At 39.9% G+C, this 17,496-nt stretch overlaps 2 protein-coding genes across 3 annotated transcripts in view; one reads left to right on the forward strand and one right to left on the reverse strand.

The window, feature by feature from the left end:
• Nucleotides 1-291: 291 nt before the first annotated feature.
• On the forward strand, nt 292-11,409 carry LOC119503308 (transmembrane protein 54-like). 2 transcript variants are annotated; one of them, XM_037795001.1, is made up of 6 exons: nt 292-447; nt 1,836-2,032; nt 3,653-3,712; nt 6,431-6,622; nt 8,886-9,032; nt 9,638-11,409. In XM_037795001.1, exons 1-6 carry the CDS (start codon nt 435-437, stop codon nt 10,013-10,015), a joined length of 987 nt encoding a protein of 328 aa, XP_037650929.1. In that variant the 5' UTR covers nt 292-434; the 3' UTR covers nt 10,016-11,409. The 2 variants fall into 2 exon arrangements, with proteins under 2 accessions (XP_037650929.1, XP_037650930.1); XM_037795002.1 differs by lacking the exon at nt 8,886-9,032.
• Nucleotides 11,245-17,496, reverse strand: part of LOC119503309 (hippocalcin-like protein 1) — a 59,721-nt gene continuing 53,469 nt past the window's right edge. The window contains exon 5 of the mRNA XM_037795003.1: nt 11,245-17,006. Coding sequence (XP_037650931.1) covers nt 16,909-17,006 — 98 coding nt within the window. The 3' untranslated portion in view covers nt 11,245-16,908. The remainder of the gene's footprint in view (nt 17,007-17,496) is intronic.

The raw sequence follows: 17,496 nt of genomic DNA on the forward strand, positions 1-17,496 counted from the left end.
ATCCATGTCTCATACATCAAAAAAGTTGAGCAAAATCACAAATCAATTACGAAAATTACGAAATAAAATAAAAATACAAAAATACAAATAAATAAAATACAAACATACAAAATAAACAATGCTTCTTTACATGTCTCATACATAAAAAAAGTTGAGCAAAATCTCAAATGAATTACAAAAATGACAAAACTAAAATAAAAATACACAAATAAATAAAATACAAACAAAAAGTTTATCAGTCACAAATGGCATACACTTTTAGTGATACATGCTTAGATGAGATTTTATTTTGAAAATCTGAGAAGTGTCCCTGTCTGTCCTGCTGACTGACTGACTGGAGTGAGGTGCTTTTAGTTTGGAGGGAAGAGGGGCACGCTGATAAGCCCCACGCACGAGACTCACCGTCTATCTAACTGAATGGTGACCTGACAGAGATGGCCGATACAGGTAATAAATGAGCCTGGTGGGAAGTCTGTTTATATGTGTGTAAACTGCAGACATGTGTTTGTTTCAAACTCTCGGATTGTTTGTTTGGGTGTGGCAGTGGTAGTGTGACACACCGGTCTGGTGATGAACTACCTTTATTAATCCAACAGCTTTATTGTACTTCCCTTCACCAAAAATTGAAATGGTTTCCTGGTCTTGATATTTTACATTAATTTAAATAAATTGAAGTAAGGGGATCTATTTTGAAACCACATCCTCTGGTCCACATGCTTAAAGTGTCTGAGGATGAACAGTGTAAAATTCATGCATTATCACCTCTGCTCTGCATGTGTTTTTGTCTCAGTGAATGCAACAATGTGAGAGTGAGAATCCCCCAAATAGGTTAAAATGTCTCCCATGTTACATACAAACACAAATTTAGAGGTGGAACCCAACAAACCGATCTCAGACTTCATATTTATTATTAGGTATCATGTAGATGACTGCATATGTAGGCCTATACCATCTCATTTTCACAGGGGTGGATTTTAATTAAGACACCTGCAACTAATAATTATTTTCATTGTCGATTAATCTGTCGATTATTTTCTCGATTAATCGATTAGTTGTTATAATATAAGATGTCAGAAAATGGTGAAAATGTCAATCAGTGTTTCTCAAAGCCCAAGATGATGTCTTGTTTAGTCCACAACTCAAATATAATCAGTTTACAGTCATAGAGGAGTAAATAAACCAGAAAATATTCACATTTAAGAAGCTGGAATCAGAGAAATTTAGACTTTTCTTAAAAAAATCTTAAAATACTCAAACTGATTAATCGATTATCAAAATAGTTTAAAAGTTGACACCTATTGGATTAATTGTTGCAGCTCTAGACAAGCGTCTCTTCAGTTTTTCTTTTAATTTGTTACCTTTCAGACGGCATTTGCTCTGCTAGGTTCCTGTGTTAGGTTTCAGGTTTAATTTGACATGTTCGCTGTCATGGGGGGATGTTGAGTACAAGAAAGCTACAAGATTTTACATAATAATCAGTTTAATTCGTAGCCTGTTGCATATTTATCCTCTTCACTCCAGCTTTTACTTTACTTCAATTAATGTCAAATGTAGTTTCATTCTTTGTTTTGTTCTTTCGGGACGGTTCCAGTCTGAACAGCCTGAACTGTAGTTATGTGTTTAGCAGCTAATCATTAATACATGTGACATCTCTGCTGTGGTTTTGACCTGGCTCCTGTTGTCTCTGATCAATACAACATGGGTGATGTAACATCAGGTGAAATCACTGCAACTCTCTGTTTTGTATTTTGTCTATTTCTCTGCCTGGAGCATCACAGTAACGTGCTTCTCCCCCTCCTCCTCCTCCTCCTCCTCCTCTTCCTCCTCTTCCTCAGGAGTGTGTTGTGCCAACCTGGAGGAGCCCAATACCCTGATGAAGATGGGTCTGAGCATGGTCCTCATTGGTCATGTTAACTTCCTGTTGGGAGCGCTGGTGCACGGCGTGGTGCTCAGACACATTAACCTCCACAAGCAGGCCCGGGCCATGGAGTACGCCATCTCCAACGTGTTCGCTCTCACCTCCGGCCTCGTAGTGAGTGCATAGAGATTCATAGTGATCCTGTAGCAGCTCTGCAGTATCAAGAAGGGATGACCTCTCTGGAAATGTTATGGAGGATAAGGGGATTTTACAACTTGTCCTACATAAAGGAAAAGCATTTTCATATCGGCGCTCTCTTCTCAGACTTTGTAATGTCAAGTTGTGGGATTTTCAATCATTTGTAGCTTGTGCTTATGCACCCTGCAGAAGCACAAGCTACAAATGCATCTAAAGATGTACCTAGAAGTGATCATAAAGTACTGCAGAATCTTTCTTAATACAAATGTCAATAGATTAAAATATTTAATTGCGATTAATCGCATGATTGTCCATAGTTAATCGTGATTAATCCCAAATTAATCGCACATTTTTATCTGTTCAAAATGTACCTTAAAGGAAGATTTGTCAAATATTTAATACTTTTATCAACATGGGAGGGGGCAAATATGCTGCTTTATATAAATATATGTATATATTTATTATTGGAAATCAATTAACAACACAAAATAATGACAGATATTGTCCAGAAACCCTCACAGGTACTGCACTTAGAATGAAAAATATGCTCAAATCATAACATGGCAAACTGCAGCCCAACAGGCAACAACAGCTGTCGGTGTGTCAGTGTGCTGACTTGACTATGACTTGCCCCAAACTGCATGTGATTATCATAAAGTGGGCATGTCTGTAAAGGGGAGACTCGTGGGTACCCATAGAACCCATTTTCATTCACATATCTTGAGGTCAGAGTTCAAGGGACCCCTTTAAAAATGGCCATGACAGTTATTCCACGCCAAAATTTAGCCTAACTTAGGAGCGTTACTTTGCCTCCTTCACGGCAAGCTAGTATGACATGGTTGGTATTGATGGATTCTTTAGGTTTTGTAGTTTGATATGAGGCCCGCTACAACCTAAAAATCGCAAGTTGCATTAATGGGTTAAAGAAATTAGTGGCGTTAAAATTAATTTGCGTTAACGCGCTATCGCGTTAACTTTGACAGCCCTAATCTAAAGATGTACCTAGAATCGATCATAACGTACTGCAGAAACTTTCTTAATACAAAAATCTATATTGCAGGATTCTTTGGGGTTTAGCCTCACTCATCCTTCTTGTTATTAGGGCTACTTGTAAAACCACTTTCCTAAACAAAGAGTACTTGAAAAGCCTCTTTTTTATGTACACATTTAATTTTGATATATGTACTGTAAATTCCCCTTTTAAAAATGAAGGTTTGAATCAGTCACAGATTTATCTGATAATCTAAAATTGATAATTCCAATCGCTAATATGAATTACATGTAAAGTTAAAGGGTCATTCTGTGGGGAGTTTTTTTTCTTTAGGCTTTTTGCATAAACAACTTTCAAAGCACACAGAAGTACTTAAAGGCATATTTGAAATGCTTGTAGTTAACAGCTGTGGTGTCGAAAGAAATCAATCATCTTTTGACTTTTGACCTGTCTTGAGACTGGATAAGAAATATATGATGTAAAAACGTTGCAGTCATTTTGTATTGCATCTATGATCCCTTTTCCCCTCTATAGTCACAGACACGGTGGATGCAAATGGAGCAACATGAATATTCTTTGAATATCATCTGTTTTTGTCTCTGCAGGGGATTGTTGTTGGCATTCTGGCTATTGTGCTGTCTAAAAACAAGAAGAGTAGATGCCTGGTTAGTATCACTTCTGTTTGTGCTGCTGTCAGTCCTTTCCCCTGCTGCTTTCACTTTCTCCACTGATTCCTCCCTACATTGCCAGATCAGTATTTCCAAGGCACTCTGCTAACTTTGATCTGTCTACCTACACGGCACATACACTTTATCTTTGATACTTTCACACTTTATTCTCAGTTTCTGTCCCCGTCTATCTAGTCAGGAGGACATTATAAACCTCCTTTGAGCTCCCGCATGTCGCCTCAGGTGTCTGAATCTTCAGAGCTGGAATAGTTTCTGTGTTTTTTTTTTTTTTTTTTTCCTCTCTCTCCCTCCGGTCGTGCAGCATGGCTTCTCTCTTGTTTACTCAATCAGCTGTCGGGCTGCTCAGACGGGACTGACGAGGCAGCGAGCTGAACAGAATGAGTAAGCTCGGGCAAACCTGCCGCGATAAACCACTCCCCGTTTCTTTTGTTAAAGAGAGCGGCCGTGAACTGGGCAAACCCTTCATCAGTCTTGTTATCTTATTCAGTCATGCTGGCATCACATTGCGTGAATAACGAGTAACCGCAACACTCCCTGTTTCAATGTTAACACGGTTTATCACAAGGGTTGGCTACCGCAGCTACTAATCTCTCTTCTTGATTTATTTCTTGCTCTTATCAAGTTTCGACTCAACGACTCAGTCCTCTTCACAAAGTCATTTTTAATGTCTAAAGACTACATGAGTACATGTCTCACCCTTTTTTTTTTCAACAATATCTTTATTGATTTGAACAACTTAACACAGACATATATACACCTGAAGAAAATCTCCAGTACAGTCCCCAACCCACAAATAAAATAAAATAAAATAAAAATACTAATAAAATAAAAAAAATTACTAATAATAAATAAAATAAAAATAATTATATTGGTTCATACACCTCAGTGCATCTTATATTAATTCATATTGTAAATAAAAAATGGATTGAACGTTGCAGAGGGCTATGCACAGTCCATCTCCAGGTGCTTCCATCATATGGGCTTAAGTCTCTCCTCTCTAGATAACATATGAAGGGACCCCAGATGTTGTGAAAGAGTGATTGATTACCCTTGATATGTAATATGTATTTTTTTCTAAGTTGTAGATAATTAAGAAACTCATACTCAGCCTACCGGCCTTTTTCCATGATAGCGCAATTATTCTTTTAGCCAATAACAGACCTATTTCTAAGATAAATTGTTGTCTCCTTCTAATGTTCTGATTAGCTGGATATAAAACTACTGTAGTAAGAAAAGCTTTAGGTCTAAATGGATTTGTATGGATGACATGTCCTCTCTCACTGCTTCCCAGAACTGTTTTTATTTCTGTACACTGCCAAAGAAAAGTGCACCTTGTTCCACTTTCACACTGGTTACATACTGTCCGTCTCACCTTCTTTAAGCTTATTAAAGGATGGGTTTTTCTTCCCATTATATGATTTATTATTGCTCAGCTGATAGCTTTATAGTTTCTAATGCTGCAGCTTCTTACTGTGAGTTTGGATACGGCTGAGATTATCAACAAGGCCCATTAAAGGACCAAAACCAACAAGTGTCAGTCCAACTCTCAAACCCTAGCCTGTCTGTGGCACACCCTTTGTTACTACAAAAGAAGTAAATCTTTAAAGAGTAGTTACGGACATATAGTTTCATATGAAAAAAAAAGCTCAGTAAACAGCTGGCCACTGGTTTCCAGCACAATAGTGCATTTGTTGTGGTCTGTTTTCGGCTGCAGATTTGGTGCGTTGCTGATTGTTGTGTTTAATTGACTCAGAATAAACCACAGTGGTCATATTCAATAATGAATGAAGGAACATGTCACTCAGTGCAACAATGTGACTCATTAATGTGTTTGTAATAGTTTTTGGACAACAATGGAGCTCAATGGCACAGAGGAGAAAAGATATATCAGGCTTTTGATACACATACAATGTTAGTGGGATCAATAGGGCTGAAACTAATTTTCATTATAATTTAATCTTCTGATTATTTTTTCAATTCATTGATTAATCGCTCGAAAAAATGCTTAGAGTTGCAACGACTGATTGATTAGTTGTAAACTATAAAATAATTGGCAACTATTTTGATAATCAATTAATCTAATGAGTAGTTAAAAAAAAAAAAAAAAAGCTTAAAATGTGAATATTTTCTGGTTTCTTTACTCCTCTATGACAGTAAACTGAATATCTTTTGAGTTGTGAACAAAACTAGACATTTGAGGACGTCATCTTGGGCTTTGGGAAACACTGATCGCCATTTTTCACTATTTTCTGACCAAAGAACGAATCGATTAATCGAGAAAATAATCAACAGATTAATCAACAATGAAAATAATCATTAGTTGCAGCTCTAAAAATTCCCATCACAACTTCACAGAGCCCACGGTGATGTCTTCAAATGTCTGTCAATTGATTATCAAAAAATGTTGCTGATTTTTTTTAAACTTTTTTTGCATTAATTCTTGCATTAAGTTGGGAAGCTAACTTGATGGAAGTAAAAGTTTTTTTTTCATTTGGTTCTCAAGTTTTAAATGCTGCCTTAAATCTGACATATTTGCTGTGTCTATTAATATTGTTTATTCTTTGCTGTCCTTTCATCTGTTTACTGTTGCCCCAGTTTCCCAACTGGGAGCATTGAAGCTTCATCCCATCAGCCATCTGGTTTTGATCCCTGATTGTCTTTCTCTGTGTGTGCCCCCCCCCACCACCACCACAGACGTGGTCACTTTTCACTGTGGCCCTGGCTGCATCTCTCATGGCGGCAGCCTCCGCCATCGGACTCTCTGTGTCTGTAGTGAGGGCCGCCATCCACGGCGGGCGGAGCCTCCTGACTCACTGTCGCTTCCCCGACGCCATTGGCTACTCCAGCATCACCAACGAGTGTCCCTTCGACCCCACGCGCATCTATGTGAGTGTATCAGTGCGTGCGCTGAGATCAAGGCATGAACCGTGACCTTTTTCTTGCAGCAGCTGGCTCTTTTGAACAGCTGACCATTGTCACTGTGGCGTAAACACAACAGAGTGGTGTGGCTGCACGTCATGGTGCCCCTTTTGTGTGTGTGTGTGTGTACATAAAGGTGTGGGAGAAGGAGGGAGTGTGAGGCTGTGGGTGTCTGTCTTTTCTGTCACTCAGTCACGTCGTGCAGCCGGTGGGCTGGTGGCAGAAATGCTGACCTGACCCTGTCGGTCCACTTCAGGCTCTGTCCAGCTCCAGTGTGCTACAGATGGACTGTCAGGCCTGCTCAGTCTCACAGCTGCAGACACACATCAGCACGACTATGGCATTTTAGCACGACTAGTAGTCTAATTTGTCTGCTAAGCGACCTTCGTCTTAAACTGGATTTATACTCGACGTAAAGGGTTAAAGCAAGTCCCGCTGTAAATACACACAGTGTAGCTTTTATAGTTGTAGTTAGACAGATGTGCAACCCCGACAGCAGGCGTGTTTATGTTCATGTTCATTCACTTTGTGACACAGAGCGACGATGAGAGGGTTCTGCTTTCGTTAGGGGGTGTGTCACGATGTCGATTCTACATATGAAATTGATTGAAATTAGCTTCTGATTTCAACCATCGAAATCAAACGCAGGATCTGCGATTCTCAAAGTATTTTTTTTTCTCTGCCCCCACCTACTCGCATGCGTCCAAAGGAAAAAAACAACAACACTTCAAAGGTGACACAGCATATCATACTGGTAGCCTGCAGCTGCACTTTGACACGCCGAAGTTGGAGATGACAGAGAAACAACAGAACTGGAAAATCCTCCTGCGTCCCTGAAGACACAAGCATGGCAACATTTTGCCTTCCCTGTGAGTTATGTAAACAACGAACATGAAGTTGACAGAAAACTGTTCAGCCATGGGCACGCTATCTCCGCTTAACATCGATCGAGTATCTACATCGCTTTGTACAGTAGAGCAGGGTTTATGCTGGCTGTAGTGTAAAGCATGTCGGCGTCGAAAGGGACTTTGTAGTGCATTCAAGCGTGCCTTGTAAACTCTGAGAAACTCTCCTGCCATCTAGTGGATCCTCCTTTTGATTAAAGTGTAAATGACAGTTGTCATGGAATAAAACCAATGACCTGTTGATCTTTACGAATCAAGACTCCGTAGTCTAACAATGGCATGTTTAAATAAAAAAATTTAATCGAGGATTTGGAGAATCGTGACACCCCTAGCAATCGCCGTGGTAACAGCATCATCACACGACACTTGTAGTTACCACAAATACATTGGATGTATGTAGCAAAAATTAGGAAATAATCTAATTTAAGCTAAGCAATTATGTGTCGGCATGTAACAAGGATGATTTGTTTAGTAGTGATGAGCTGTCCAAACACTGAAGTAAGTACCTACACGTTAAAGGAAAATCTTGTTTATTACAACTTGGGATCGCTTCAACAACGCAAAAAAAAGAGGATCGGTCAGACCTCCAGGTTAGCCAAACTTATTTGGAAAATAAAAGGTTAACAGTAAAATTTACGACCAATCTGCTCAGTTTTCCGGAAATTAGGGATTATTTAGAACATGTTGGGGATATTCACTTTTAGTTTTACCTCAATATTAAAAAAAAAAAAGATGCAAAAATAATGATAAACAAGATTTAGTCAGAAACTCAGAGAAGTAACAAACTTTTGTTGCAGTCTACTGAGACTGCAGTCTGTGTTGGTCTCTCTGAGTTGCCTATTAGCAAGGGATGTTCCAATATGGCTGCCCGGAGGGCCCGTTACATCACCTGTGTTTTGGGCTTCTGGTTCTGATATTCATAGCTGCTTAGAGGCACTAATGATGGTTATGCAAGGTTTATCTTCCTGCATATTTCATCACGAATTCCAAAGAAAGCTCCAAACTTCGAACTATAAATGCTCAGTCTCTTTGTAGTCTGCAAGTCAGCGTGCCTAACAATCGGCAGCTCTTTTTCTTTGAATTCCCTCTGTACACTTTCACTTTGATGCCTTCTGCCCTGCATATTTTATTCACAATGCCGACTCTCCTGTGCAAACTGAAACTCCCAGACTCGCTGCAGTGCCTTTGCTCCACAGCCGTCTGAGAGAAATAAGGTCCTGTATCACATCATTACCCGCACTGACTGCATCTCTGCTGCCTCAGATTGTGTTCTTTATGGTCCAGCTGGTGGTTGCCGCTAACGCCGCTCCTCCGTCCCTCCCCAGAGTACCACTATGATCCTTTGGGTGCCTCTGATCGTGACTTGTGTCATCCAGCTGGTGTTTTGCGCCCGGTGCTCTGCTGTCTGCGTTTCATTCCTGGGTCTACCTTGCTGCCCTAACAGGAAGAGAAACAGGAACTATGGCAGAGCGGTGAGATTTCCACTCAAACATACACTGCGTTGCTTTAAAAATGTAATGTTTTAGATGGTGCATAAGACTCAGTGAAGCAATATTTTGGGGACAAAAGGGGACCATTATGCTTTTGTGCCTTTAGTGTGTTATATTGTGTTTTTGTGCAAGTTGTAAAGCCCAAAGGGAGTTTCTCTCCACCACAGAAACACTGCTCCTGAACGGTTTAAAATGCCTTGATTGAAGCCCTGCCTTTTCTTCCATAACGTGGTGATGTCACCAAGTAACACATTTGCATAACAACTGCCTAGCAGCTAGTAAGGCACGCCCTCAAACAAAGCTAGTTGGAGCTGGAGCAGAGTTCGAAAAATTGGGTCCAGCTGACCAATCAGAGCAGAGCAGAGCAGACTGGGTTTGGGACTTGGGAGGCGGGGACAGGAGCTCAAACGCAGCGTTTCAGACAGAGGGTGAAAAGAAATGCTGCTTTTGCTGTTTTTTTTTTTTTACATTAAAGCATATAAACATGTTCTAGTAGAAACCCAAAATACACGTATGCACCTGAAAATAAGCATAATATGTACTCTTTAAAATTGGACTAAAAAGATAATAATTTTCTGTTTGTGTAGATCAATGTGGTTAGGCCGATGTTGGAAGCCGCTCCCTCTCGCCACACTGAATCTCCACGAAGCTACGATGAACCTCCAACACGCCACACTGAACCTCCACGGAGCTACGATGAAACTCCAACAAGAAGCTACCGCGAACCTCCAAGACGGAATACTGAACCTCCGAGACAGCAGCGCAGACCTCCTCCCCCTCCACAGCATCTTCCCCTTCAGCATCGGAGTCTTCCTCCCTCGGAGAGGCGGCCTCTTCGCCCGCCGTACAGAGAAAGGTCAGGCAGAGAAAGGCACGAAACCAGTGTTGGCAGCCAGCAAAGGGCACCGGAGCAGCACCAACTGCTGGAGAGGGGTACGATGGAAAGGTCCAGCTTCTGGATTTAGACATATATTTGACGTGTCAGAGCTTCTTGAAGACCAAGTGCTGTGAGAGTAGTGCTTACTACAATACTGGGGATTTAAACATCATACTCCCAACCCCCATGTCAGAACTATGAACTCATAGCTGGAGATGATTTATTTAGCAGTGCCAATGCCAGTGAATTTTCTGAGGCCCAGGCTATTTGCACAGTGTGCAGGATCCCAGTTATGTGAGCGTCTGTTGTTGTATTCCTGTACTTACAAGGGTCAAATTATTCATATCAGGATAGGCATGTGAGGCAAATCCTTGCCTGTATACAAGGATTCATTCAGAGTTAAAAGAGTACTTTCACATTTTGGGAAATATCCTTTGTCGCTTTCTTGCCGAGACTTAGATGAGAAGATTGATACCACTGTCACCATGTCTGTGCGTCACGTACGGAGCTGGAGCGAGGACATGCTAATGTAGCTTAGCATAAAGACTGGAAGCAGCTAGCCTGGCTCCGTCCACAGCGAAAAAAAACCCCACTTAGCAACAACTCTAAAGCTCACTAATCAACACGCTACATGTTGTTTATTTAGTCTGTACAAAAAGTGACGCGTGAACAAGTCGTTGCCGGGAGCAGTGAGAGTCTTGTTTTTACGCTTCAGTTTATGTATGGAGTTGGGAGTTACTTAGCTTAGCTTAGCATAAAACTGGAATCTGGATGGAGCCAGGCTAGCTGTTTCTCCCTACGTTCTAAAATATGCCTACCAGCACCTCTAAACTAAAGCTCACTAATTAACAATATGTTTCCCATTAGATTAATTCGTACACAAGCAGAAATGTAGAAGGTGTAATAATTTCTCGTGGTGACTCCAGGAAGTCAATGCTTGTCTCCAAGACACGGTTACATCACATAACTTCCCGTAAAACCCACAACTTGTCAGTTTTGACATTTCTTTTTTTTTTTTTTAACAAGGCCAGGGTTGCCATTTTCCCCTGTGTTGTCTTTATGCTAAGCTAAGCTAATAACCTCCTGCCTCGAGCTTCACATTTAGCGCACAGACATGAGAGTAGTGTCGATCTTCTTGTTTAACTCTCCATACGAGAGCGAAAATGTGTATTTCCTTAAAATGCATAACTATTATTTTAATGTTTGAATGTCTGAGTTTACACACATAATGGAGACCAGTTCAGTAGCAATAGGAAACATTTCTCACAGGTGAAGACATGCAGAGTACAAAGTGTGTGTGCCCTCCAAGCTTTTATCTTTTTTTTTTTGAGGATGGAGCCTCTGGTTTGCCTGTTTTGAGTAAATGAGAATCAAGCGTGTGTGCATCTGCTCTTCTGTTAGGTCAAGAGAAACTAGTACTGCAAGTTTATTTTATTTATTTCGACAACTTAAGTCGATGAGCAAATAAAGTTTTTATTCAAAGTCATGCATCTATCTTGTGTGTGTTTTGCGGCTGAACTCTGAAAACATTTCCGTTTTAAAATGTGGTAACGGCAGCAGCTATAGTGACCTGACAGGAATGACTGGTTACACTCAGACACACACATGCAGAGACACCCTGACAGGTTGGTGCGAACACATTCACCCACGTTCCTGTCAGGAGTATGTTAATGAGGACCTACGGTGTGCTTTGACAGGCTGCGACCCTCAAATGCATGACAGTAATGTTCGGCTGTCAGACCAGATATTAGCCTTGTCCGCGGTGAAAAAATGCTCTGCTCCTTAAATGCATTCCCTACATATCCGAAATAACCAAGAAATGAGGAAACAGTCCACACGTGCAGCTTTGAAACACATAGGTATATTTCGATTTCAGGTCCAACGGAACAAACATGACATCCTCACGGGAGGTTTTCATGCAACAGAAAAAATAGGAAGGAAGGAAAGGGAGGTTAGGAAAGAAGGAAGGAAGAAAGAAAGAAAGAAGGGGGTGTATTTATCCAACATAAGGTACCAGTTCATCAGAGGCAGTGAGAATAGAAAAGGGTTAAACTGTTGTAGATTAGGGGGAAAGTAACTGTTGTTCCTTATCCTACCAGCAGAAGGCAGTGACACTACAGGATCCCCAAAGCAGAGCTGGTTAGGAAGCTCCTGTGCAAATGTTTGGTACAAGTTAACCTTTGGGTCAGTCCTAATGTGGATGTCTAGCTGCACCAGCACAGCTCTCATTGGTAGTTCACTTTGCCACCACGGCACGAAATAATTCAGTTTGTGAGGTGGTGAAATGTTGGGCAACACATATCGGGCTGTTGTATTTATTTTTAAAATCTGATGTCAGCTAAGTCTGGTATGACGGGAGGCTCTTCTCTAACTAGCTAAAGTATCTCGCTCCGTTATTTTTATCTCACACGGCAGACAGACATCATTTCATGGCGGGGTTTTATTCCTCACTTTCTAAAATGTGTAAAGTGAAGCCAGTCTGTCTAAACCTCCTTTATGAAGCTGCTAAACCAACCGGAATAATTACATTAGTCTGGAATTCAATGAAGCAGTTCAGTGTGCGGTTTCAAAAGGAGTTTCTAACATGAGAATAAAATGATGGAATAAATATGAACTTTAAGTTTTGAGCCACTTTTAAACTGTTTTATATAATTTGGGGCAGTTTAATATATAACACTGATTCCCAACCTGGGGGACCTGACCCCCCAAGGGGTCGCCAAAGCTTCACAGGATGTCGCGAGGCCTTTAAGGGGTGTGTAGGACAACGTGTTTCTAAAAATATACAGTCGGCCTATCTATCAGCATTTCATTAATTTTCACACAATTGCTATTTTTAAAGTTTGGATTGTTATTTAAACAGGATCAGGGCACGGTGAAAACCTGAACTCACATTCACAGAGCCTTCCCTGAAAGTATGCAGTTAAAACAACCAAAGATAATAATAAAACAATGGCGACAAAGAGAAGAAAACAATTAATTTGTCTAAAAGAAATAAGTGCTTTAAGTATCTAGGATTGTTAAAAATTAAAATAATACATAATAGGGACAGAAAATTATACAAAAAGTTCCTAAAAATAACAAGAAAACTTATCTCTGATGCAATATTTACAGGAAATAATCTGCTCAAAATTCATCCAAATCACTTGTTTTACACAATCTTCCTGCAGTTATTGTGTTCACTATTTGGGTTAATTGTACAGTTGTTCTGTTCTGTTATTGTTAAGCATTGAATATGATATGAAATATTCATAAAATATGTCACTTAGTCTGGGGTCGTCAGTATACTCAATGATAGAAAAGGGGTCCCTGAAGGGGGATATTGTCTCTAACAATACAATATGTTTTATAAACTGATATGTTTGAGTGTAAATCTTAATCTGAAAAAGTTAACTAGTTGTCAGGTAAATGTAGTTCAGTAAAAGGTACAACATTTCCCTCTGAAATGTAGTGCACTTGAAGTATAAAGTAGTAAAGTACCTTAGTATTGTACTTAAGTCTAGTAATTGAGTAAATGTAGTTACATTCACCACTTCTAAATACCAAAAACACTTCTACATTATATATTTATATCAGCCTATAAAAGTAAAGAACCTGAAGGTCCCTTTCTAAAAGAATTATGTTGAGTATTTGCAATATGCAATGTCACTGCTTTTTTCCAGTCTGCCCAACACTTTGCTTCTTCACAAACAGAATTTGTTTCGTGTTTAACCTCCATAACAGAAGATGGCAACAGTGATCTGAAAATGGGTGGCCTTCAATCATTAATACATGGGAGTGGTGCCGGCATTCCTGCAACCAGTGGCTATGTTTACATGTGCACTGTATTTCACATCTTTTATTCAGTCAAGGCTGTGTTTTAAAACTCTAATATCATACAGTTCAAAGTTATTTCATTTAAATTGGAGAGATGTCATGTCTCAACATGTCGCACTTCCTTGGTGCTCCAAATATTATAGGGTAACTTTGGTATCTTTCAACCTGGACTCTATTTTCCCATGTTATTGTGTCTAAGTGACTAATGGGGACAACAATTTTTGAAATTGGTCCAGTATTGAGAGAGAGCTGCCAGCTGCTAAACGGGCTGTAATGTAATCATTTGGGGCAACTTGGCACCATCAGTTTACAGCCACTAAAAGGGCTTGTTTTAACCACTGACCGGCTCAGATTGTTATTATGAGTGTCTGACAACATTATGGAAGGGACCCTACAGGTCCCTAGGTAATTCTTACTTTTTGGTTTTGGTTTATTATCGTGTCATGTGACTTGTTGACGGAAGAGAAAACGGTGGAAATGTGAGTGAGAGTTGGAGAAAGGAGTGCCGGTGTTGTCAGAGTTTGTTGTGTTGGAGTACAGAAAGCGTAGCTTAGCGTTATCGAAAAGATTTTCAATGTCATGGCTGAATATTTAGATGATTTCGACAATGTGGATAAGACACGAGATTCCACAAAACTTCTCCGAACAAACAAACAAACAAACCGGATCAAGCGAAAGGTAAAGAAAACGTAGTAAATGTAAGGTGTCCCACTTTACAAGGAACTGCACAGCATTTGTATCCCTTGTCCTATGTCCCACATATTGAGACAATGTCCCACATTTTCATTGGCTCTAGTTTTCAAAAGTCAAACCACTGCAGGACAGTGGATGTGAAGAAAACAGAGAAGGCTGTCATCACAGGGCTGCGTTTGCTTTCAAACTGCGCCGCACACATGGGTCAAGTGCAGGTTAACATTTCACCGTCTTTGCTACGCTACGCCCAATGGAGAAAATTGCGAGTCGCCGCAAAGTCACAAGCTGTGCGGATTTAGCCGGAATATGATGGAAACTACCACAAAGAAAAGGAAGAGCAGCTACAACAAAGACTGGGAAACTACTTAACCACTAGCCGGTGGAAGGCGATTCTCCGAGTTTTTTGTGAAATTTGCCAGTTATTTTTCAATTCCACGCGGGGGGAGTGCGAAATTAAGGGACACAGTTCACGTGAGTCTCACAAGAAACATTCGGCTCAGAAAGAGATGTGTCGATCAATGGATGCATTCGGGCAAAGCATAGAGATGTTACTAGATAAGGGGCAGAATAGAAATGTTTATTATTTACGTTAGATAGACATTATATCAAAATTGTAGACTACCTCTCAGCCTTGGTAACATGTCCCACATTGTCCCACACAAGCATACTCCTTGTCCCACATTTGTTTTTTTGGGATCTGGTCAACCTACCATAATGTTGTTAGACACTTATAATAGCTATCTGAGCCTGTCAGTGGCAAAAACAAGCCCTTTTAGTGGATGTAAACTGATGGTGTCAAGTTGCCCCAAATGATTACATTACAGCTTGTTTAGCAGCTGGCGGCTGCAGCGCTCTCCCTCAATACTGGACCAATTTAAAAAACTGTTGTCCCCATTAGTCACTTAGACACAAAAACATGGAAATCCAGGGTACCGCAGATACCCTGAATAAGATAAATAAAATATAATTAATCAAAGATTTCCATCGGTGCTAATGTAAACACGGCCACTGATCTCCGTTAGATTACCACATATGTCTGGGAACCCTGAAATCTCTTAAGTATCTCCTATCTCATGAAACGTGTCCCTTCATCTAACTGCTCTGTAAGCAGACTAATCCTGGAGGTTATAAAAGCATTCAGCTAGAGAGTGATGAACGAGCCCTTAGTGAGTTCTCTGTCTGTCAGAGGAGGAGGAAGAGGTAGAGGGAGAGGGAGAGAAAGAGGAAGAGGATGTGGTTGAGGGAGGGTTTGTCCCAAAGCAAGACAAATAATCATTTCTGCCTGGTACAGTGCTGAGGAGGCTGCAGAGCTACAAAAAGATACTGCTGTGCGTTTAACTGTGGTGATTTTTTCTCAGTTCGAAGGATCATGCAGTATAGTGACAGGTTACGACTATCTTAAGTTTACTGCTCGTTGTTAAAGATCTTTTTAAATACTTACAAATTAAGAAACAACACAACATGATAATACTGTAAAAGTTAGCCTCGAGCACACAGTGCATATATTCACATGCACACACACGCGCGCGCATTCAGACCAAAATGCACAGTTCATAAACACATGGCGGCTCAAACGATATGTGCTACTGGTGCCGTTGATCAAATGCATTATGGGATCCCCTTATGCAACTAGATGTTCATAATCTTCCACTTTAACAAATCCCAAAGAGATCAATCTCCACTCGCATTTTCTCTCTCTCTCTGTCACTGTAAACTGGAATACTGATCATCCTTAAACAACGTATCAAAGTAAAAGCACGATAATAAGAAAATGAATAAATAAAAGAGCATGAATGAGGAAAACAATATGTACAAATGAAACAAAAAAAAAACATTTATAAATCATCAAAATGTCAGTAGATATCAATAAAAAGCTAATGGGATCTTAGGCCTTCTTTTTCTCAGCGAAAGATCATATAGCAGTAAAATCCCAATAACCCCCCGACTCCCACCCATCTCCACCCCGACCACCCATTCAGGTCAGACCAGCTACGCTACATAATACTGCCTTTCAATACCAGAGAGTGTGAACCATACATGAAGACAAACTTCATCTTATGATATACATAGACGTACAGTATTTACATGATGTACATATGTGTTGGAGGACAAACTGAGCAATCCCCACCCTGCAGAAATCCACACTTTGTCACAAGCTCCCTGGAAATCCGTCGTTCCAGGAAGAGAGAGAGAGAGAGATATTCGGGAACATTAGCGGACGCCACTGACCGTTACATGTATGCATGTCCCTTCAGTTTTCCCAAATATAAAAAAAATGAAAAAATAAAATGATAGTGATGGCTTTTCTTATCCTCCTTAAAATCCCTCCATCCTGTCTTGCACACAACAACGAAAAAAAAAAAAAAAAAAAAAAAGATGATATGAGAGACGAGAACCATCATGCATTGATTTTAGTGACTGTTTCAATAGCAACAGAGAGGGTGAGGAGGAAAGGGTCGTAGCAGGGCGGGAGGTTCAGAACTGGGAGGCCGAGCTGGGGTCGCACTGGAGTAGCCGGACGATGGAGGGGTCGCTTTTGGCACCTTTGATAAACTCCTCCAGGGACAGTTTGCCTGCAGGGTCGACGGAGGAAGAGAAAATGTGGAAGAAAATACATTATTTTGAAGGAATATGACTCTTGTTACATGCAGACTACAAAAATGCCTTTTGAATTAATCCAATATGGCTTCAAAAAGAAAGACAAACTGAAACAATTCATTTTAGGAATATATATGGAAAATTATATTTTCACAAATGAACAAAAAAGAAACCACACATACAACAATTCAAAATAGAAATTAAATGTATCTACTCTTCTATATCATTTTCCCTTTTATTTATTTTTATTTACTTAAATGTATTTATTTATTTTTGCTTTTTCTATTCATTTAAAATGTATTTTTAAATGTATTTATTTATTATTAAAAAAATAAATAAAATGTCAGATTAATTTATTTATTGAGTAATTTATTCATTCATTTATTTATTTTTGATTTTGGCAGGTTCTGTCCTCCATAACATGACGGCCAGTTGCTTGTTAAACTATACGATCTTGTTTTCTAT

The sequence above is a fragment of the Sebastes umbrosus genome, chromosome 15 (assembly GCF_015220745.1).
Source record: "Sebastes umbrosus isolate fSebUmb1 chromosome 15, fSebUmb1.pri, whole genome shotgun sequence".
Lineage (NCBI taxonomy): Eukaryota > Metazoa > Chordata > Actinopteri > Perciformes > Sebastidae > Sebastes > Sebastes umbrosus.

Bases quoted from the DNA above. Each gene is read 5' to 3' on its own strand.
- LOC119503308 (XM_037795001.1), top strand. The intron at 2,033-3,652 runs GTGAGTGCATAG...TTGTCTCTGCAG, and splicing joins CTCTCACCTCCGGCCTCGTA to GGGATTGTTGTTGGCATTCT. The intron at 9,033-9,637 runs GTGAGATTTCCA...CTGTTTGTGTAG, and splicing joins ACAGGAACTATGGCAGAGCG to ATCAATGTGGTTAGGCCGAT.